The following is a 22,895-nucleotide window of genomic DNA, read 5'->3' as shown; positions in this document are numbered from 1 at the left end:
AAAATGGGATTTATTCCAGGGATGTAAGGCTGGTACAATATTCACAAATCAAAAAGCGTGATACAGCACATAAACTAATTGAGAGACAAAAATCCCATGATCATATCAATAGATGTAGAAAAAGCACTTGACAAAATGCAACACCCATTTTTGACAAAAAACACTCAGCAAAGTGGGAATAGAAGGATCATACCTCAACATAATATAGGCCATGTATGACAAACCTACAGCGAACATCATACTCAATGGGCAAAAACTAAAACCATTTTTCCTAAGAATAGGAACAAGACAGGGATATCCATTTTCACCACTCTTATTCACCATAGAACTGGAAGTTCTACCCACAGTGATCAGACAAGAAGAAAACATAAAAGGCATCCAAATTGGAAAGGAGGAAGTAAAACTCATTATTCCCAGATGACATGATATTGTTCATAGAAAACCCTAAAGACTCCACCACAAACTACTAGATTCAATAAATGAATTTGTCAGTGTAGCAGGATACAAAATCAACACCCAAAAATTGATGGTATTTTTATACATCAATAATGAATTCTCAGAAAGAGAAACTAAACAAGTAATCCCTTTTACCACTGCAACAAAAAAGTTAAGATACTTAGCAATAAACTTAACCAAGAAGCTAAAAGACTTGCACTCAGAAAACTACAGGACATTGAAAAAAGAGATATAAGAAGATATAAACAAGTAGAAGAATATACCGTCTTCATGAATTGATAGACTTAACATCATAAAAATGTTCATACTACCCAAAGCAATCTACAGATTCAATGCAATCCCTATTAAATTGCCAATGGCATATTTTACAGATCTAGAACAAATACTCAAAAATTTATATGGAACCAAAAACCCCGACAGCCACAGAAATCTTGAGAAAGAAGAACAAAGTTGGAGGAATCACTATACCAGATATCAAGTTATACTACAAAGCCACTGTAATCAAAACAGCCTGGTACTGGCACAAGAACAGAAAAGAGACCCTACAAATCAACCAAGCCGTTACGCTCAATTAATATTTGACAAAGGAGGCATGACCATACAATGGAGTCAAGACAGTTTCTTCAATAAATGGTTTTGGGGAAACTGGACAGATGCATGCAAAAAAATGAAGCTAGACCACCAACTTACACCATATACCAGAATAAACCAAAACTGAATGAAAGACTTAAATGCAAGACATGAAACCATAAAACCCTAGAAGAATCTACAGGCAGCAAAATCTCAAACATCTCTCATAGCAATATGTTTTCAGATACATCTCCTAGGACCTAGGGCAAAGGAAACTAAGGAAAAAATAAACAAATAGGACTACATCAAAATACAATGCTTTTGCACAGCAAAATGAAAGGATCCCACTCAGTGGGAGAGCATATTTGGCAATGATACATCTGATAAAAGGTTAATCTCCAAAACACTTGTAAATAAGGAACTCATACACCTTAACAAAAGGAAGATAAACAATCCAATTAAAAAATGGCCAAATGATCTAAATAGACTCTTCTCCATAGTGGACATACAGATGGCCAAGGGACACGAAAAAATGCTCAAAGTCACTGATCATCTGAGAGATGGAAATGAAAATGACAATGAGGTATCACCTGTCAGAATGGCTATCATCAGCAAATCCACAAATGACAAGGGCTAGCAAGGAGAAAAGGAAACCCTAGAACACGGCTGGTGGGCATGCGTACAGGTGTAGCCATTATGGAAAACAGTATGGAGTTTCCTCAAAAGATTAAATAGGGAACTGCCATTTGACCCAGTGATCCCATTTCTAGAAATATATCCTAAGAAACCCAAAATACCAATCAGAAAAATATATGCTCCCCTATGTTTATTGTAGCCCAAGTGCCCATCGGTAGATGAGTGGATGAAAAAGCTGTGGTGCATTTACAGTGTGGAACACTCTGCAGCTGTAAAAAAGAATCTCTCACCCTGTGAGACAGCGTGGAGGGGCCTGGAGAGTATCATGCTAAGTGAAATAAGCCAGTGAGAGAAAGACAAGTGTCACATGATCACACTCACATGTGGAATCTAATGAACAAAATAACCTAATGAACAAAATAGACCCACAGACATAGAAGCAAAGAACAGATTGCTGAATCTCAGAGGGAAGGCAAGGGAGGGTGGGTGGGTGGGAAGAGATCAACCAAAGAACTTGTGTGCATATACGCATGGGCACAGACAATAGGGTAGTGGAGGCCTAAGGGGGGCACAGGGGGTGTAAGGGATCAAGGGGAGAAAAAAGGGGACATATGTAATACTTTCCACAATCAAGGTTTTAAAAAATAAAACGACTAAAACAAATTCATGTTCTCCAAGGAGACTTGTACAGGCATGGCCTTTGAAAGGCTGCTCTCCATGGTCCTAATTTATTTCCTATTTCCTTGGAAGGGTGTCAGCTATCAAAGCATAGCCTCTAGTCTCTGAATACCTTCTTATCCTAGAAGGAGGAGGAAGAGGAAGGCCAGAAGGAGGAGGAGAGAAGGAAAGAAGGAAGAGGAGGAGGAGGAGGAGAAGGAGGAGGAGGAGGAGGAGGAGCAGCAACAGCAGCAGCAGCAGCAACTGGAGTAGGATGAAGAGGAGGAGGGGCAGGAGGAGGAGCTGGAGCAGGAGGAAGAGGAGGAGGAGGGGGAAGAGGAGGAGAAAAGAAGAAGGAGGAGGAGGAGGAGGAGAGGGAAGAGAAGGAGGAGGTGGAAGAGGAGGAGGAGGAAGAATAGCAGCAGGAGCAGGAGGTAGAGGAGGAGGAAGAGCAGGAGAAGGAGGAACAGGACGGGGAGGAGGAGGAGCAGGCCAAACCCAGCCTTTCTATTATCCAGCCATCACTGTCTCAATAGCTCCCTTGCTGCTCTCCATGTCATCAATGCCAGTCAGTATCCCTCCCACTGAGGACCTAGGGTGATCCAGGATCCCTTCTGACACACAGACTTCTGGGCACAGGAGCCCACCTGCATGAGGTGCCTTCCTCCACCATGAGGAGGAATTTAGCCCATTATTCCCCCACCCCACCCCCATCCTGCCAGGAATATCTCAGTCTTTAACAAATGAGAAGAGTTATGGTTCATTTACTGACTTGACTAATATTTCTGGGAGCACTTCAAGCATTTATGACACAGAAAGTTTCCTTCTCATAAACAACAAACATCTTCTAAAAGGTGCCTCATTTCCTTGATTCCTGGAGGCAGACAGGGTGGGGTCGCAGGGAAGGGCCGCCCTCAGTCCCTGAACGCCCTCAGCACCCCAAGCGGCCGGACCGGGCTCCCTCCCTGGGCGCCAGGCCAGCCCCTCCACAGACTCTGTTTTGTTGCCTTTGTGTTTGCAGTTGGGTGAGTTCATCAGGAACTGTCAGAAACAACGCTGTGCAGGGCGGGGGCTGCCAGGCTGTTTGAAATGAAGAGGATGCCATCGCAGGGGTGCTGTGGTGCCTGGAGGGGGGCAGACTAGGAGTGATGTCTCTGGCCATGTCCCTCGTGTCCTTTTCTTCTCCTGGGTCAAGGCAAAGCCCCAGAACACACAGGTCCATCCGTCCAAAGAGACTGAGCTGAAGGGAACGCTGCCTGAGCCTGCTCTTCCCGCTTTGCTCCCAGCTCTGCACAAATCGCCCGCACACTGCTGGGCCTGCCTTCGACCAGCAGGGCAGGTCAGCACCGCGGGAAGTTCACATTCAAAGGACAGTTAGGGGGCGCCCCTCTGCAGGTTGGGTTAAGACCCCAAGGCCTCGCCCCTCCCCAGTGCAAGTCCGAAATGACCTCTTAGTTTGTAAACTAGTGGAAGCATGTACCTGTGCCAGCCCCAGGCTCCATGTGCCCAGGAGAGCTGCTCTGCCTTCCTGTGTGACCCTAACTCTGATCCCTGGTGCCCGGACAGGTGCTCGCCTCCTGGCCTCGAGGCTGGGTCCGCTCCCCTCGGGCACCCAGCAGCACTGGTAGAGGGATCGAAGCTCTTCTGGTGCCAGGTGGGGCGAGCCTCGCAGGGCCTGCTGAGGGCGGTGGGGGCGAATGTGAAAGCCCTGGGATGGGAAGTGCGAGGGATCTGAGCGCCACGCTGGTTTAATTGGGTGGAGCTTCTCCCGTTTTGGACGCACACGCCTTGGTGGCTGTGGGGTCCCTGCCTGGAGCCTGTCCCATGGGATCTTGTGCTCCTTTCCCTGCGGGTACTGCAGCGGGAGGGGCGGCAAAGGCAACAGGAGCTCCCGATTCGGACTCAGACAGCAAACAGCGGCAGACAGAGAGCTGACTGCTGGGTGTGTGGATGGCAGCCACGCTTTTCTGAACGTGGGGTACATTGAAGAGGTTTGGTTCCCCCAAATAAATCGCTGGGACCTGCTCAGAGCGCGTGAGGTGGGTGAGGCCGATGGCATGAGCCTCATGTTGTTGGTGGGAAAGTCTGTGTGTCCCAGGTCCAAGCCCTTCAGTGGCGGAGCCCATGGTGTCCGCTGGGGACAGTCATGGCTCCTGATGGGGAGGGGCTAAGATGGGGTTTGTGTCTGGGGTGGGGGTGCTGTTGGCTGTTGGGACTCTGGGTCGGCATGTTCACCCGCATTGCTTTTCCTCTCGTGGCCACAAGTGGTCGCAGTATCCCTGAGCCTCAAACCCTCTCCCAGCTGAGCTCAGAGAGAACGGAGGGGGGCAGTACTGGGGGAGAGAGGGTCCCGCTCTCACTCTGCTATCAGGGAGGGAAAAACTTTTCAAATGCCCAGAAAACAGTTTACATCTTCAGCCAAGAAGACACCCTTAACCTGAAGGCAGAAATTCTATATTGGTGGCAAAAAGTGAGAAGGGGTGGGGTGGTGGAAGGATGGGGGTAGCTTTGGGGTAACCCAGGGAGGATGGTCACTTATCAGGAGAGCGAAGGACACATGTAAGGATACGCATACAGAAAAATTTCACCTCATTTCCTCTGGAAAGCAAACAAACAAACAAACCCTGTTTTGGCTTCTGCAAAGCTCTCATTCAGTGAGTAATTGTGCTATTTCTCAGGTGCCGAGCAGTCCAAACCGAGGGTTATGTGTAAGTCAGTGATCCATAAGGCACTAGCTCTGCAGAAATCACGCTCCCGCACTGAGCAGTAGGTCCACCTGTCCCATCTGGGGAAACGGCAAGATCCAGGTCACAGAACCGGGAATGGGGGGGCTCCCCACCATGAGCTTCTTCAACCTCTTCCCCTCTAAGAACCACAGTTACAGCCCCAGTCATGGTGGTTTCTCCCCTCAGAGGTCAGTGACAGATGGGCCTGGTTTCTCCCCTCAGAGGTCAGTGTCAGATGGGCCTGGTGAAAGCCTAGGGATCACTAATTTCGTTTCTTGTCCTTTAGCTCTGGGCCCAAAGATGACCATCCATGAGCTTGAGTCAGAAATCCCAAGGGCTGGGCGTGGCTTCGCTGAGATGCTGGGCAGGTCAGATGGACACACGGTTCCGAGAGGCTGGCTGGCATCTTGTGGCTGCACCCAAGCAGCTGCCTTCCTGGGACGGTGCTGAGTGCGAGGCCTGGCATCCACGGGCTTCGATTGGGAAGCAATAAAGTCCATTTGTCATCAGTGGGTGAAATATTAGGCTGGGACCTATTTCACACTTTCCGTGCAAGCGGCCATCATGCACAAAGGGACCCTGAGTGTCTGTGGTGTAAGGGGTAACTGACGTGAAGTCTTACGCTTCACCTCAGCACTCCTCAGGGCTGCAGTCTACCTCATCATACATGCAGACTGGATAGTCGTGTGTTATTTTTCTCAGGGTAAATCACGCATTCAAGAAAGACATTTATCTTATGGATTTGTCTGTCTCAACGTGGAAGCTCAGAATTTATGTAGATTACCCACAGCTGCTTACGTCTCATTCGGAGTTGAGCTCGAGGCTGTGCCTGATAGCAGAGCTCTGAGAGAGACACCCAGGGGCCCTGAAGCACAGGGGGAACGCAGCCTGTGGTGCTGCTGCGGGCAGGGTGGCTGGGGCCCCCCAGAGCCCTTTGAAGGCATGGCTCTGTCCCTCTCTTCGTGAAGAGTGCAAGGTTCTGTATAAAGGGTGCAGTTTGGGTGTTGGTGGGTTGTGAGTAAATGAAATGGCAGTGATTGTGGGTGCCATACGGAGGCTCGAGGTAATGGGGTCCCCCAGGGACCTGAGACACAGCTGGGACCCACCTCAGCCTGTTGGAGCAGACAGCCAATCTGTGTCTGCCGTGAGGGAAGAATACTGCTCACACTGCAGGCGCATATGACTCATGGATTCATTTAGCCAACCGGCGATTTCTGTTTACCTGTCAAGCATGATAGAAGCATAAGTGATTGTTAGGCTCGTTACTGCTTTGGGTTCCAAATTACAACCATTTCAAATGCAATTAGTAATATAGACAAACCCATCTTTCTCTTTATGCGAAGGAAATTGTTCCACGCTGGGCCTGGTGGCGGGAGAGAGTCACCATGCACCAGGAATTGAATTACCCAAAGGATCCATGAGCGCCTTCTTCTCAGTGTATGGCTCCTGCTGCCGTGTTTTCTCGGAGCCCGGTCTGGCCACCCACCCGTGCCCCACCCGGGTTCGGCACTGGCACCTAAGACAGTGTGCAGACGAGCCTTGCGTGGGATGCCTGTGACCTGGCCCAGGGGGAGGCCTCACATTTCATATGTAGGCCTTATTGTGTGTGTATTGACAGCAACTTGCAGGTATGAAAGGTGCTGGGGGTGCGGAGTGCGTTTAAACTTCAAGAAGAGCTGTTGAGCCACCTAAGTAATGTGAGCCTATTTTTAAATGTGTAGGTATGGGCCACGGAAATTTGGAGAAAAATCTTAGCTGACGGTGAAAAAAAAAATGAAATGGATTCTATAAGGAACATTTTAACATCCCTTAAAGGAGTAGACTCAGGAAAATTAAGTTCATAAAAGTCAGTTCTCAGCTTAAATGTGTTTATTAACTTCATTGATTTTTAATTCGTGAGAAGGCTTTTTATTGCATTAAAAAAGCAATGAGGGTTTTTAATGAAATCAATTACTGAAAGGGAGGCTTTGTCCTTCTCGAAGCCCCGCAGGGCTCTCTGCCAAGGTGCACAGGCCCTGGCGGAAGGGCGAGGCCTTGGCTGCGGTGGAGGTCAGTGTCCCGGGCTCAGCCCACAGGGGCGGCGCTGAGCTGTGACCATGCCTTTGGTGTCCGCTTTGTCTTTTCCCTTTGGCGGCTATCTTCGTCCTGAGATGAGCCTCCAACCCCTCCATTCCAGGGCGAGGCAGCGTTCTGAAAGGCCGTGCGGAGACCAACGCCGGTCCATCCTGTCCCGGCGTCGCAGGCCTGTGAGGATGCCCGCCGTCTAATGCGGGAGACGGGCCTGTGCATGCTCGAACCCGCCCCTCGGGAGCCCTTGCTAAGCACATGCAGCCGGGAAGCCATCTCCCAACAGTAGCAAACGTTCCCGGGCCTCGGGGCCACCGAGCGCCACGTGGAAAGGCGCTCTCGCCGTGGCTCAGGGGCAGGGACTCACTCTGCGTGCGCATCAGGCTCACGGGCAGCCGCTGCCGTGTCCCGGTGCAGCGGGCCTGGGAGGGCCTGCGCCTGCCTTCCCGCCAGCTCCTGCCTGGCCGGCCCTGCAGGTCCCGAGCCCACTCCGAGGGCGTCAGCATCAGTGGAAGGAACGTGCCTTGGCCCCTGCAGTAAGTAGGGCGTTATGATGAACACATTTGTCCCCTAGTGGTTTCTAACAGTCTTTTCCTAATAAAACTGGCACGGCGGTAAGTGTAGCAAAATGAGCAAGAAATTGAGGAAACGACATTTATTTGCAAAAGGAAGGCGCTACCAATCTGGCAGGGTCATGGGTGCACCTGTCCTGATTCACGGTGGAAGCGTTGACTGTAATCTAGGCAAGTGAGGACTGAGTTCCTTTTATCTTAGAAGGCAGCAGGGGACTGGCACACAGTGGGCACCCAGGTAGCTCCTGCGGATGCAGGTGAGATGCCTGCAGGCAGCACTGGCGTGAGCCACTCCACTCCTCACATACAGACGTGGGTCTTAGGGAGCTCATGACGCGAGCATATCCTGTAACAATGCGGCCCAACCCCGGCGGCTTGCACAGCAAATGTTACTCCAGGGGTTGTTGTTGAACAGAAACGCCCAGGAGGCAGGTGGCCCGCTCCTGCCTGGCTGGCCTTGGGGTGGCGTCGGGCGCTGACCCAGCTGCCTGGTGGATGCCATGCTGTAGAGAAGAAGCCGTGTCTCTCTCTGTGTCTCCCAGCCAGAAGCAGGGACCAGCGTGTGGGCCTGGGGGTGGTTCCCTGGGCTCGTCTGACTTCCTTGTGCTCTTTCTGGCGGCAGCCCTGCCTTCCAGGGGTCATCAGCCTCACACTGAGCCTCCCCAAATTTCAGTTCTGCCTGAACTGGGGGTGCACTGAACCCCTTTCCGGGCTGTGTAATGGGGCCCTTCGTGGAACCCGATTTTCATTTTCTGTAACTGTTTCTACTGGCGGCTATGAGGTCATCGACGCGACAGGATGGAGTGAGTCAGCGTGCGAGTGACCCTGTCTCTGTCTGTCCGTTTCTGTTCCCTTGCTGCTTTTAAGAAAAGCCCTAAGGATGGCTTTAGGTGGCATGATGCAAAATAAAAACTCCAAGTGAGGTCCGACCTCGCCCGTTTCACATTTGGTTATGGCCGACTGGGCCTGGTCTTTAAAACTTCTTACCACTGGTCACAAGAGAGGGACCAGAGCTTCCTTTCTCTCCCTCCGAGCACAGTGGGTGCCTCGGGGTACAGAGGGGGGCACTTTGCAGGGGCCCCATAGGCCACTGTGCCTTGAGGGGTGCGGTTAGCCCAGTTCACTGGCTCAGAGAAGCGCGGAGCCCGTAAAGGGGGAGGAGTTCGGGAGCATCTCCAAGCCCAGCCGCTTTCCTTCTAAGCGAATGTGCGGGATACAGGAACTGGGACGTTCCGGATAACGGCTTGTTATGTTCACATGTTCGCCGCGGGCAGGCAACACTCTCTTTGGCGTCTCACACCCTAAAACCTTAAGAGCCCTGGGGGAGCAGCGCGGACGCCATCCTTGTACCATCAGAAACCCTAGAAGACGGACGTGGGCGTCTCCTCTGGGAGGTAAAGGGCTGTTCGGGCAGTTTCGGATGCAATATTGTAGTAAAAAGCAAGTGTTCTGAGAGCAGCAAGGAATGTTTAGAGAAAAACAAAACAAAAAGATAGCGCCCTGCTGTTTCTCCAGAGCCCGGGCAGGAATGAAAGGCGAGGAAGAGAAAGGGAAGAAAGGAAGGTACAAATGGGAGAAGGAAGAGGGGGTGTGGTCCATTGGCCAAGCGGGGAGGTGAAGACGGAGAGGCCAAATCCCTGCAGGAAGGACAGGAGGTTCTGACACCCCCCTGCCCCCCCCCCCCCCCCCAGGCTGGGAATCAAATGTTTTCGCTGTGTGGACAGCAGCCATTTAGCTGCATGGATGGCTGTTGAGTTTATTGGTGACCAGCTTTCGCCCTGCATCCTGTGCCCCACGCTGGGGCAACTGTCTCGAACTGAACTGTGTGAAAGCCAGTGTGGCGGTGGCAGTACCAAGATGCAGAGAACAGTGCTGCTGGGGATTAAAATGGGACTTCAGTAATTTCCCAGGGTGCCCTTTGGTTGGGCTAAAAGAAGTGTTTTGTTTTGTTTTTTTCTTTAAAAGGCATCGATATTGCAGTATCTGTTTGGAAAGCTCAAAGTGAGCAAACTCCATTCATACGTTAACGCTGCGGGTCTTAAGAGCAGAGAACAGCCATCTTTTTCTTGTGCTGGACTCTCCTGTCGGTGGGGTTGTCAGGAAGTCACACTGACCAGTCCTCATTGGTAGTTACAGCTTGTAAAAAACACTTTTTGAGAGAGAGAGAGAGAGGGGGGGGGGGGAGAGAGAGAGTTGGGAATATGCTTTGTATTTATGTACTTAGTACTGTATTTTCTCAAGCTACCGATTCTTTGTTTAATTTCTCCCCATTCAAGGTGATACAATCTACAAGACACACGGATGCCAGTGTTTTAGGAATCTCTTCCTCAGAGTTCGCTAAGTTGGCCATTTCATTTCCGCAGATGCCACGGCTTGGAAGTGAATAGGAATCTGAAACAGGGTCTGCCCTCCGCCCCTTGGAGAGAAGGGAAGTAAATGCAGGGTGTAATTCTCTCCTGGAAATAAGAAAACCTCGCAGCCAATGAAAATCAGGCTCAGGCCGCGGGAGGCAATGTGCTTTGGTATTTCCACCTGCTTAGCCTGCATGGAGACCCAGAAGTTGCCTTTGCTGTCGTTTGAAAAAAGGAGCCCCCATCATATTTTGCAGCATCTGCCTAATTCCCAGCGGCTTGTCTTATTTGTTTTGTAAGTTGGTTCCAGGGAAAATAAGCACACATTCACACCTCGGTAGGAAAAGGGTCAGTGGACGTGATTTTTAGTATTAAGGAATAACATCTTCATATGAGATGATCCATAGAATATTTTCAAAAATACGTCCACAAACCTACCCAACAACAGGAGTGGAAGCCATTTCAGCTGAGCATATTGGAGGTGCTCAGCAGGCGGTGGAGGCGCGACCCCCTCCGCAGTGCTCCCGCGGTGTGAATGCCCACTGCCAAGTTTTGCTGCTCTTCCCAGTATCTTTTCCCTGACTTGGGGGAGGGGGTTCTGAAAAGCTTATTGAAGACAATAAGCAAAAAAAAAAAAAAAAAAAAAAAGATGCATCATAAACCTTAAATGCCCTCACTTGCAATTCTCTGCAATTGGTTTACTTCACTCATCGGTTTGCTTTTGTGCATTTGGGACCTCAGATCCCTGGCTGTATGACTAAAGACTGAAATTCGTTCACCCAGGTGTAGGGGAAACTTGGAGTGATGCCCGCGTGCTTGCAAACATGCACGCAGAAGTGCACACCAGGTCTCAGCCGTCCCCCCAAATGCGGTGCGCCCAGTGCGCAGGCGGAGAAAGGAGCCGCCTTGTCCTTCAGCTGAGGGCCTCCCGGTGGGCGTCACCGGTTCCTCTGCTGGTAACTCGCCCGCTTCACGCCTGCCTCCGGGGGCTCTTGCTTGTCCCACCCCCCCCCCCGTTTCTCCTGTTCAGTTTTCATACTTGCTTCTCACAACACAAAGTTGTAATTCTGCTCTCCCTCCAATTGTTATGACTTTTATTTTTTTCATTTTCTGAATAATTTTAATACGGTGCTCATCCAATTGTCTGAATAATTGTTTTGCACTGAAGCCCTTCTAAATTTTATTGTCACTGGCATAGAACATGGGTTGAGCATACACCCCTCCAGCAAACCATTTTTAAAACCTCCCAGAACACACACACACACACACACACACACACACACACACGCACACACACACACAACTGAATACAACATCTAGCTTTTCTCCCAGCCTCCCTGAGGGTGGGGCAAGGCCGTGAGGCTGCCCCATAATTCCAGGCGTGAACTTAGCCAATGTCGGGCGCATCACCAGCAGAGCATCCATATCACTCACAGCGATGCACTTGAAACTCCCCAAGGTCAGGCGGGGATGGGGAGAGGATTTTAATTTTGACCAAATTGTAATTTGAATATTTTCAAGCTCACTTGAGAATATCATTTTTAAAAGTTAGGGACACGTGTGCCTTTATGCTGATGCCCATAGATCTATAAAGTATGGTGATATATAAACTACTTCCATAGAGATGCTATACTTTGTATAAAATACATTAGTGTACAAGGTATATATATATATATATACATATATATGTATATATATATGTATATATATATATACACACACACACATATATAAATGTTAGTACACACATTTATGTATGTGCTCAGTTTGTGTTGTACATACATGCATATTTCATATATGTACACATATATCACCTAGGTGAGACCCTCACGGCGTCCATGTTGACTGAAGTGTCCAGATCTGGCCGCAGGCAGCAACGTGAGCACCCCTTTCCTGTCCCGTTAGGAAGGGGAGCCTGTGTGGGCACAGCTGGTGGCAGGGGGCAGGGTGCACGCTTTTCTGTTTGTCTAACGGTGATGACTTTAACGTTTAGTTTTATTCCTCTGCTTTCAGAGGGAAGCAGGTGGTCAGCTTTCACGCCCCCCTCCCCCCCCCCCAACCCACACACACCTGAGGTGGGGCATCTGCTTGTAGGGTCGGCTCGGCTGGGGCCGCTTAGCTCCAGGACACTGTGCCCCTTGTTTTTATCGTTTTCAACCAATTTAACGATTGCACTTTGTGCGCAGTGAAGGGAGACCACAGGGGCAGCATCAGTGCTGGTTACCACTGGAAAGTGCCCACTGGGCTCGGAGCTGCGGGAGCCTGTGGAGGGCGGGCGGGTCCTGTCCCAGGAGGCGAGGCGGTGTCCCCAGGATCCAGTTTTCCCTCCAGGTGCAGGGGCAGAGGCAGAGGCAGAGGAGGCCAGGGCCAGGCAGGCCCTCTGGGTTTCTGGTGGTGCCAGGCGGTGGCCTTGGACTGGGACCCAGGAAGGCCAAACCCGGAGCCTGCAGTAGGGCCTGCTGAGGGGCAGCCCGTGTTCCGAAAACCGACATAGAAACGGTGTTACCCACGCGGTGGAGCAGGGAGCCTCCTGAGTCCAGGAAGAGGTGAAGGCGAAGGGCCCACCTGTCCAGGTGTGGAGAGAGCAGTGGCGGGTCTGGGCCAGTGCAGGGTCCCCCCAAGAGCCCAGGGCCTCTGTAGAGACAATGGCTCAGATCCCGGAGAGAGAGAGGCCTGGAGGCCCGGAGGAGGAAGAAACCCCAGCGCCCAGGCCAGTCGCATCCTCCCACACGGGGGCGCTGGCGCCGCGGTAACGCAGCCAGAGTGAATGTGCGCCAACCCGGGCGCCCACTGTCCCCTCTGCCCTCCCCAGCCCGCCCCGGGAGCAGGGCGGAGCAAGCTTTGGGAAACTGCCCGCAACCCGGGGCTTCAGCCTCTGCTCGCGTTTAGAAAGCCAAGGTGGGCTGGCCACGGGCAGGGATGGGGCGGGGAGGAGCTTGAGGCGGTGCTGGGCCGGCTCCCGCAGGCCCTCGCTGGCCTTCCCTGACCTTCCCTTCCCCTCCTCTGAGGCCGGTGACGGGAATGGGTGTTTCGGAGCGGAACCTGGTTTGGGAAGGAAGGAAGGGGTGTCCCAGCCTCCACCCTCCCAGCCCGGTAGTTCGTCCTCCCTGCCCCCAGGCGCACCCCAGGGTCCTGGCTGTTGCAGTTCCAAGTTAGGAAGAGCAGCTGGAGGGAAGCGGGAGGGGGCGCTGGAGGGGTCGCAGCTGCCAGGGATGCGAACGGAGCGCAGCGCCGCTCGGAGGAGAGGGCGGGCACCCTACGGGGCTGCCCCCAGGTCCCCGACACCCTCCTCGCCCGGGCCTCCCTCACACGCTCCCTCCGTCCCTGTGCCTCGGAGTGCCATCTCGGGGGTCCTCAGCGCCCAGGGCTCCCCGCAGGCACCCCCTCCCCTTAACCACGCTCCTAGCCCGCACCCACGACGGGCAAGCCCGCCCCCCATCGCGCCCCACATACACCAGGAGCCTGCCCCTCGCGCCGCCAGCCCCCCGCCACCCAGGCGCCATTACCCAGCGGGTGGCGGGCCGCGTGGGAAGGAGGGGCCGCGGCCGGGCGGAGGGAGATGCGCTCTGGAGGTCCCTGCTGTCTAGGTGGTGCCGACCGGGGCCCAGGCAGTTCCCTCCCTTTCTCTTGTTTTGTATTTTCCTGCCCGTGGTGGCTTCGAGGAGGCTCTCCGTGGCCTTGGGGAGGAGTTGAAAAAACAGAAAAGGAAACAGAAAGAGAACACGCCCCCAGACCCGGCCTCCCCAGCCGCGCCAGGGAGGGGGCGAGGAGGCTGAGCCGGCGGCCGGCGGGGACCGACAGGGGCGCGCGGAGGAGCCCGCAGCTGCTCGCCTTCCTTCCCGCTTCCCCAGCGAAGGGTGGGAGCGGGAACCCAGAGGAAGAAAGCGGAATAAATAGCGAAGCGCCCGGCAGGCAGCCAGCGAGCGCGGGGACCCATGGCTTCGCTGTACCAGCGGTTCACGGGCAAGATCAACACCTCGCGGTCCTTCCCGGCGCCCCCGGAGGCCAGCCGCCTTCTGGGCGGCCAGGGCCCCGAGGATGAGGGCGCGGGGCCCAAGTCCCTGGCAGCCCAGGCGCCCGCGGCGGTGCCCCGGGAGCGCGGCAGCGGCGGCGGCGGCCCGGGTGGCCGACCCCGGTTCCAGTACCAGGCGCGGAGCGACTGTGAAGACGAGGACGTAAGAGCATCTTGGTGGGCGGGGGGCGCGGGCTCGGGCCAGCACGCAGGGAGAAGGCGAGCGAGTTCCCTGCGTCTCTGATGGTCTCTGACGCCCTCCTCTCCCCACCTCCCCCTCCCCTCCCCCACTGCTCAGGGGAGCACCCCCAAATGCACTCCTGAGCGGTGATGTCTGTCGTGCTGTCCTGGGGCGAGTCTGTGGGCGCCAGGAGTTGGTGGCTTGGGAGAGAGCAGGGTTCGTGGTGCAGTGCCCAGAGCGTGGAATTGGCCAGAGAGGCCGGATGCCTGGAGGCTGTTGTTGACCGCCTGGGGCTGTGGATCCCAAGCAGAGAATTAGGTCTGGCTGTGCTTACAAGTTGGTCTTCCCTGATGCTGCTTTAAGACCAGGGAGGATACAGTCCCACCTGTCACCGCTCACTGTGCCTCCTCACCTCCCCACACTGTGTCCCTCACTCACAAGCCCCAGGGCTCCCCTCGCCAAGACACTTGCCCCCACTGCTCCAGTGGGGATTGTCTTTAATGAAGGAATAAATAGAAGCTCTAGTGTCCGAGCCCCACACCTGCCTTAGGCCCGCCAGTCTTGCTGGTGGGCATGGGCCTGCCCTCTGCCCTCCCTGGCCTGGACTAGCCTGCCCGAGACTGTGCCGCCTGAAAACTTCTGGGGAGCAGGTTTCCCAGGCTCCGCAGGGCAGGAAGCCGGCTGCAAAGGTTAGATCTGCATGGTAAGTAAATCGCATAGGCCTTGGTAACCAGTGACTCAGGCTGGGCCCCAGGGGGCCGCAGAGAGGGATGTGTGCACCCCTTCTGTTGACCACCCGGCCACTCATAGGGCCCGGGACAGGGAGGACCAGAAGAGAGAAAACTGCCCTTTCTTGGCACCTTCTCTTCCTAGGAAAAGAGAAAAAATTCCCAGAAGAGCTCTCAGACAGGCCCCAGGGCTGGGCAACTGCAGCAGCCCCTGGAGGTGTGTGAGGTGTGTCCGGCTCTAGAACCCACCTTCACCCCCGAGGAGTCCCACCTAGGTGTACGGGGTGCAGGTCCTCCCTCAAGCCTCGGACTCCCGGCACATCCAGGGCCGCACAGGCCTGCATGAGCCGAAGGCTGTGGTCCTTGACCAGTACTGGGTGGGTCACCTGCCGCACTGCTTGGCATTTATTTTATGGTACAAGGTTGTGTATGGGGGGGGGGGTGCTTTTACTGGGACAATTCTGGAGGGAAAACCCACTGAGGTTGTGTTGTTATTGGTCGCTTTTGTTTTGTTTTATGAATGGAGGACATGGAGACTGTAATAGAGATGATGAAAGTTTGTGGGAGATGGAGCCGTGGCGTGTCTCTGTGTGTGTGTGTGTGTGTGTGCAGATGCAGACGTACACACATACCCTGCACCAGAGCTTGTGGGAGGTGCTTTTATTTTCTCCCGGGTCCCTTGCGGACACCCTGGCACAGGGAGAGCTGTCAGAGAGACGGCACCTCAGCGGGTCAGCCCGGAGGGACATGCAGGGACGCGTCAGGCATCTGATTCAGGGGCTGGGAGCCTTTGAGGGCAGGTTCCATTGGGGTCCGGGAAGGTGCCAGAGGATTAAACTACTGAGAATCTTGGGAAAGACAATTGAGCTGCAATGCAGACAAAAATGATGCACTTTTTGCCTCACATCTGACTTAAACCCGTGGAATTGTGTTGCTTGGAGTGAGAACAATGTGCAGTTTCTCCCCAATGGACTGTAGGTGTCGCCAGGAGCCAGGCAAGGGGAGCGGGTCTGCATTTCCTTTCACATGGTCTCCACCCATCCCTTTATTTTTCTTTCTCGTCTTAGCCCCGAGCATATATTTCCTTCTTTTCCACGTGACATCTGTACAGAGCTGCTTCTCAGATAAACAAAAGGAACAAATGGGCAGTTTAACATTTGTGAATGATTGCCACCGGCAGGGCTCTGAAGGCAGAGCTCCCTAATGTCATTAAGTCCAGACATCCGTGTTTTCTCTTGGCAATCACAGAAGTGTGTGGTGTGCTGTGTGTGTGTGCTGTAGCTTTAAATGTAGTCTAACATATCCTGTGAAATATATATAAACTTAGTAAAAAATGTATGATTAAATCAATGTCACAGGGCTAAATGTAGCATCAATTTCTTAAAACTTTGATGTACTTTTCTCAGAAAAGTTATTCAAAATTGGAAAAGTTAACGTCTAAAATTTACTCGAAGATAGTTGTACATAGTAAAGAATAGGGCGTAATTAGCTTAAGATAAGAGGTGCTAGCTAAAGAAACACAGTGGCTATAAGAACTGCTTTTCTGATATCAGCCCTGTCGAGGTTAAAGAATCTTGAATATCATTTTACTATCCACATTTAAACTTTCAGATAAACGGCTAGTTAGGAACAATTGCCTTTATTCTATGGATCTAGGCGCCTCCATTTGAAGCATTGACTGGTTTGCAATGCCCCTGGCTTAGGAGGTATCTGTCCGAGGTGCTGAAGTGTTCTCTGCCTTGGAACACAGACATCGCCAGCAGGTTGGCCCACCAGCATGGCCCGGGCACGAAGGCTAGTGGCTTTATTTGCTCTTCTGTGACTTGTCCGTCAGCTGTTCAGGTACAGAAACAGCTTTCCTGCCTTAGCCACCGAGAGGACGATAGCCAGCATGCCTTTAAAATCCAGAGGGCTTCGTATCCTATCAGAAAGTGGCAGTAAGTTGGAGTTCTTGAGTCCTCTGTGTGTGTACATATACATGCCTGAATGTGGTTGAGAATGGGGGAGCCCCCATAAAATGGAATTTAAGGTAGTCTCAAGGTCTGGCAGAGGCAAGTCCAGTGCTGGTGCTGCATGGTAAGTAAATCGCAATGCATACACGCCTGCACAGACTACACGTGTGAGCGACCTGCCCTTTCACGTACACCACAGAGAAGCCTGTTGGGCTGGGTCAGCTCTAAGATGAAGCTTAACTTTGGCATGGACGTAGAGCTAGGGTGCCTTCTGTATCAGTTTCCTCATCAATCTTAGATTCATTTAAATGCAAAGTCAATTACTTGAGCAACCCCTCTAAGGAACCAATAGCTATTTTGATTTAAAATTCATTCTGTATGTTTAAAATAAGTTGACTCTTAAAGGAAATGTTGCTGGAAGTGACTTTTAATGCAATTTAGTCACTTCAAAAGGAACGAACGGTGACTAATTTTAAAATACCGAACTTTGCCCCTTTCTTGAGCATTTCTTTTTCACTTTTTATTAAAGTGCAGTTGGCGTACGATAGTCTCTTAGTTTTAGGTGCGCATGGTTTTTATTTTTATGGATCTGGGAGGCCGTGGCTCCTGGCAGGGCCATCGTATTGTTGAGGTCACATCAGCATGCCCACAGTCTTCGTTTTTGGTGAAACATGATTTCCTAACAGTACAGATGTGATGACAACAAGATTTTCAAACAGAAAACTGGCAAAACAAGGGTTGAGCAAGGAATCCCTCATGTGACGTCTGTCGGCCTGATAGGGCCTGTTCCACGTCCTTCCGCCACCAGCCAGTCCATCGCCTCTCCCGCCTCCTCGCTCTCCGTTGGCTGGTGTCAGCATCCTGACCATTCTCCCTGGGATTTACCAACTTTAAGCTTTTTAAGAAGTTTGGCTCCGCAGGGATGTTTATATGTCCTATTATTTTTTATGTTCCAGGCTTCAGTGTTGTTTTACGTATTTCATTTCACATTGTCTTCCTGATATACGAGGAAAAGGTAGACGGTCAACCGCGTGCGTGGTGCCGTTTCCCCACGACCGGCTTGGCAGTGCGCAGTGTGCTCACCAGCAGGGCGCGGTGGGATAGCATGGGCGGTTTGGCGCTTTTCCCGAGGAGGCATGGCCCACAGCAGCCTCAGCTCCTCCTTACAGCACCTCCACGCAGGTGCTGTTCCCTGCGGGGCCCCGGGAGGTCCTCCGTGCATATGTGATGCTGCTGCTCTAACACTGTTACCGCTCACCTTCCCTCTCCCTTAACGCAGGAGGGTTGGAGAACCCACAGCACAGGGTATGGGTCTCTGCTCTTCCGTTCTTCCCTCTCAAGCTTTCCTCTTAAGATAAATGAGGTATGGGGTCAATGGGAGTGAAGATAAAGGGGGCTGAGGGTATTCTGCCGTGTCCGTCTCAGCAGGGCGCTAAGCACTTTATGACACAGACGTGCATTTCTCCCGAAGATGATTGGAGAATTGGAGGGACCTGGGTGATCCCTGTTTTGAGCTCTCTTCCAGGCTTTCTCTCCACGTGTCAAGCAGCCAGACACCAGGTCATTGTTGTGCTGGGGACAAGACCTCAGCCGGAATGCACGCCCAGCTTTGTCATTCCCCACCCCTTCACATCTGCTCGGTCTAAATAACTTCCTGCCTAATCTCCTTACTTCTCCTCTCGTGTTCCCCCACGCACGCTCCGACCGGCACGGTGTCTGGAGCATGTTCAGGTGACGTTCTCTCAGGATTGCGGTTTCCTTGTAACATGGAGTCTCTCACTAGATGAGCTTTGAGGTCGCTGAAGGGGTTGAATGCCCAGTGGTACTATGCCATCGCGCCCTTCTGGGTGTCGGCTTAGAAAGATTAGTTTTGCTCTTTAGAACATGTTTGACTCACATGGGAAGTATTTACTATAAAATAGTCTCTCTGTGAAAGTTTTGGTAAAGTGACACATTTTCTTTCCTTCTTTTTCCCTTTATTTTTCAATTACAGTCGACACCCAATACTTTGTATTAGTTTCAGGCGTACAGCATGGTGGTTAGACAGCCATATACTTCACAAAGGGTTCCCCCAGTATTTCTGGAGCCCCCCTGGCACCATACATAGCTATGAAATATCACTGACTATATGGCAGTTACAGAATAGTTACAGGGCTGCAAGGTACAGCAGAGGAAATATAAGTCACTTTAAAAAATATATTTAAAACCTGTAAAGAATTTGCTGAAATTATACCTATAACAAAACCACATGCAATTTGCTTATCTCAGCACAGACAATGTAGTCATCATTAGGAAGTTGTCTGTGTTACAAGGAAGTAGGACCAGTGATGAGGGTGAAGCCAGCTGTAGCATCGCACACTGGCCTCTGCATGCACCGTGCAGTCTTTCACAGCAGGGCTCCCGTATCTCCCTTCACCTTCATAATACCTTGGCGAGGCAGGAAAACCATCAGAAAGAGCTAATCTGTTAGCTTGAAAAATTAATAAGGGCAAGCCTCATTTCTTTGTGTTTGGATGAGTCAGTTGTTACCGTGAATTTTATCGAACACATTTCCATGTGTTAACAAACCTTTGCTCTAGGGTCAGCCCAGCAAAGCATGTGCTGCTTAAAGCCAAGTGGTTTGGGAAACGTGAAACGCCTGCTTCCCCCGGGGGTTTGAGCTCTGTCCCAGGAGGACGTTGGAGGTAGGCAGGGAAGCCGCTTTACCTGCCATCATGCCTTTTTATTGCTGCCAGCACAGACTTTTAAAATAACTCAAAGGAGGTCCGCAGCATTAGAATAACGTACTATTTATTTTTTTCCTTTTTGCTGAATTGGTTGGGGTGACTTTACTTAATGAAATTACATAGGTTTTAGGTGCACAGTTCTATGATACATCATCTGCATGTTGTATTATGTGTTCACCACCCCAAGTCATGTCTCCTCCCGTCACCATTTCCCCCACCGTTTACCCTCTTGTACTCCCCCTCCCCCCTTTCCCTCTGGTAATCAACATACTGTTGTCCATGTCTATGAGGTTTTTAGGTTGTTGTTAGGGTTGTGTGTTTTTTTTAATAACCCCTCATCTTTTTCACTCAGCTCCACAATCCCTCTCCCCTCTCTCAGCCGTCAGTCTGTTCTCTGTATCTATGAGTATGTTTCTTTGTCAGTTTATTTTGTTGATTCGATTCCACAAATGAGTGAGATCATATGGTGCTTGTCTTCCTCTGACTGGCTTATTTCACTTAGCATAATGCCCCGAGGTCCATCCCGCAGTCACAAAAGGTAAGATTTCCTCCTTTTTATGGCTGTGTAATATTCCACAGTGTAAATGTACCACCGCTTTTTCATCCACTCGTCTACTGATGGGCACTTGGGCTGCTTCCAGATCTTGGCTATTATATTAATTTATATATTTTTTAATTTTTTTATTATTAGTTAAGGTATTACAAATGTGTCCTCATCCCCCCCATTAACCCCCAACCTCCCCCCCCCCGCCCCGCACACTCACGATCCCATCCCCCTATTGTCCATGTCCATTGGTTTGGCTTATATACATGTATACAGATCAACCGAAGGACTTGTATACATGTATAATTTATATTTTTGACAATGAAATCAGCTCCTTTTCCCACATGAGATGAACATGCTAGTATTACTATGTAGACAGAAATTTCTCTAGATGTTGGCTTTGGACATATTTTTTCTTCATAAAATAGAGCTTTTTTTTTTTAAACTGTACCCCAAGCTTTTCCTCCTTTAGAGTCAGAATGATTAATGAGTTTAATTTTTGCAAGCAACTGGCAGAGTTCGCTGAATAAGATGCACATGCTGATTGTGTGTAACCCTGCCCCTTTTAGTTACCCCAATGCTAACAATGCACTTACCAATGCGTGCGGAATGCTTCTTGCAAGAGGTATCGATCCCTCACATGGAGCACGGCCTTAAAAACAATCCGTGGCAATCCTTTTAAAGTTAATTCTGCCTAATTTAGTGTTGAAGGCATCTGGTGCCCATGTGTTATTTTGTGGGCTGCTTCCATTCTCTGCACACTGGTTTGATTTCATTGTACGTGTAAAGAAACAAAAGCACAGAACAAACACCCTCACGTCCTGTAATGGTTTTTGGAACATTTATCGTTATAACGACCGAGCATGGTGAAAAGGAACGTTTCAAAATCTGATAACATCTAATTTTACAAATGAGAGGACGGTGAGTAAGTGTGTGCGTCCGTTTGGCAGATCCCTCGTGTTCTCGGGGCCTTGAGGAGCCCTGCCTGGCCTGGTCTCCTGTGTTCTCGGGGGACACTGCAGTGGGCGATTAGCTGTATTCATCATAGAGTTTAAACACTCTGAACAGCATGTATGGGAACTGTGAACAGTATGTAGCAACAGGCTCTGTGTTACACTGTCCATGGTGTTCCTATACAACTGTACATGTCCATTCTACTGTGTGTATTACACACATCGTATATTTAAGGTGCAGCAGCCAGAAGGGGGCAGACGTGGGATAAGAGAACGTTGGAAGAACCAGGAGTAAAGGAAGTTGTGCAAGGGGAGACGGGGAGGATGAAGCAGAAATGAAAGGTGGAAGAACTCAGAGAGAATCACCAGCCTTAGTCTCCAACTGTTTTCTTCAAAACACTCAGTTTTTTAAGCTGTATTCAGACCCATCATATGCCTCATGCAACTGTATGCACCCGTGTTCACTGCAGCACTATTTACAATAGCCAAGATACGGAAGCAGCCCAAGTGCCCATTAGTAGACGAGATGGTTGGATGAAGAAGATGTGGTACATATATACAGTGGCAGGTCACTAGGTCATAACAAATGAAATCTTACTATTCGCAACAACATGGATGGACCTAGAGCAGTGGTTCTCAACCGTGGCTGCACATTAGAATCACCTGGGAATCTTTTTAAAATCCTGATTTCTGGGCCTCATCCTCCGGAAACTCTGTTTCTTTGTTACTAATGTTGTGGCCCCACCCCATAACAAAGAAACAGAATTTCCAGAAGATGAGGCCCAGAAATCAGTATTTTAAAAAGATTCACAGGTGATTCTAATGTGCAGCCAAGGTTGAGAACCACTGACCTAGAGGGAATTATGCTAAGTGAATTAAGTCAGTCAGAGGAAGACAAATAGCCATGATTTTATTTATTTGTGGAATCTAAAGAACAAAATAAATGAACAAACAAAGCAGAACTAGACTCATAGATACAGAGAACACACTGAGGGTTGCCAGATGGGAAGGGGGTTGGGGGACTGGTGAGAAAGGTGAGAGATTCAGAAGTACCAGTTGGTGCCCTAACCGGTTTGGCTCAGTGGATAGAGCTTGGCCTGCGGACTGAAGGGTCCCGGGTTCGATTCTGGTCAAGGGCATGTACCTTGGTTGCAGGCACATTCCCAGTAGGTGGTGTGCAGGATGCAGCTGATCGATGTTTCTCTCTCATCCTTGTTTCTAACTCTCTATCCCTTTCCCTTCCTCTCTGTAAAAATCAATAAAACATATTAAAAAAATAAAAAAGAAGTACCAGTTGGGAGTCACAAGATAGTCATGGGGTGTAAAGCATAGGGAACAGAGTCAATGATGTTGTAATAAGTTTGAATGGTGGTGTCAGATGGGTACTTGAAATATTGGGAGATATCACTTTGTAAGTTATATAAATGTCAAACCACTATGCTGCACACCTGAAGCGAATATATTATTGTGTGCCAATTGGAATTGAAAAGTAAAAAATCTATAATAATAAAAGCGTAATATGCAAATTGACCGAACAGCCGAACATCAGAACAACCGTCTGGATGACCTTCCAAACGAAGAGGGCCGAGGCAGCCGGGGCTGTGAGGGCCTACTCTTGCACAAATTTCATGCATCGTGCCTCTAGTAAAGAAATAGAAATGTAAAAATCAAGAGAAGAAAAAAATGAAGACCAGATAAGAATGAGAAACCTTTAGAGAAGTCCTGAGAGGTGGCTTTCCTCTCTCTGAAAACTCGGAGCCGAGC

The 22,895-nt window shown here is 50.6% G+C and overlaps 1 protein-coding gene across 2 annotated transcripts in view; it reads left to right on the top strand.

Moving 5' to 3' along the window:
- Positions 1-22,895, top strand: part of DPP6 (dipeptidyl peptidase like 6) — a 609,552-nt gene that overhangs the window by 83,196 nt on the left and 503,461 nt on the right. Inside the window, exon 1 of one of the 2 annotated variants that reach the window (XM_059711371.1) lies at positions 13,655-14,210. The exons of the other annotated variant lie outside the window; for it this stretch is intronic. Coding sequence (XP_059567354.1) covers positions 13,971-14,210 — 240 coding nt within the window. The 5' untranslated portion in view covers positions 13,655-13,970. Of the gene's footprint in view, positions 1-13,654; positions 14,211-22,895 lie in introns of those variants that run through there. 2 annotated transcript variants of the gene reach the window in all.

This window comes from Myotis daubentonii, chromosome 10 (assembly GCF_963259705.1).
Source record: "Myotis daubentonii chromosome 10, mMyoDau2.1, whole genome shotgun sequence".
NCBI lineage: Eukaryota > Metazoa > Chordata > Mammalia > Chiroptera > Vespertilionidae > Myotis > Myotis daubentonii.
Note: the sequence above shows the minus strand (reverse complement) of the source record. Positions and strands in the feature narration are given on the sequence as shown.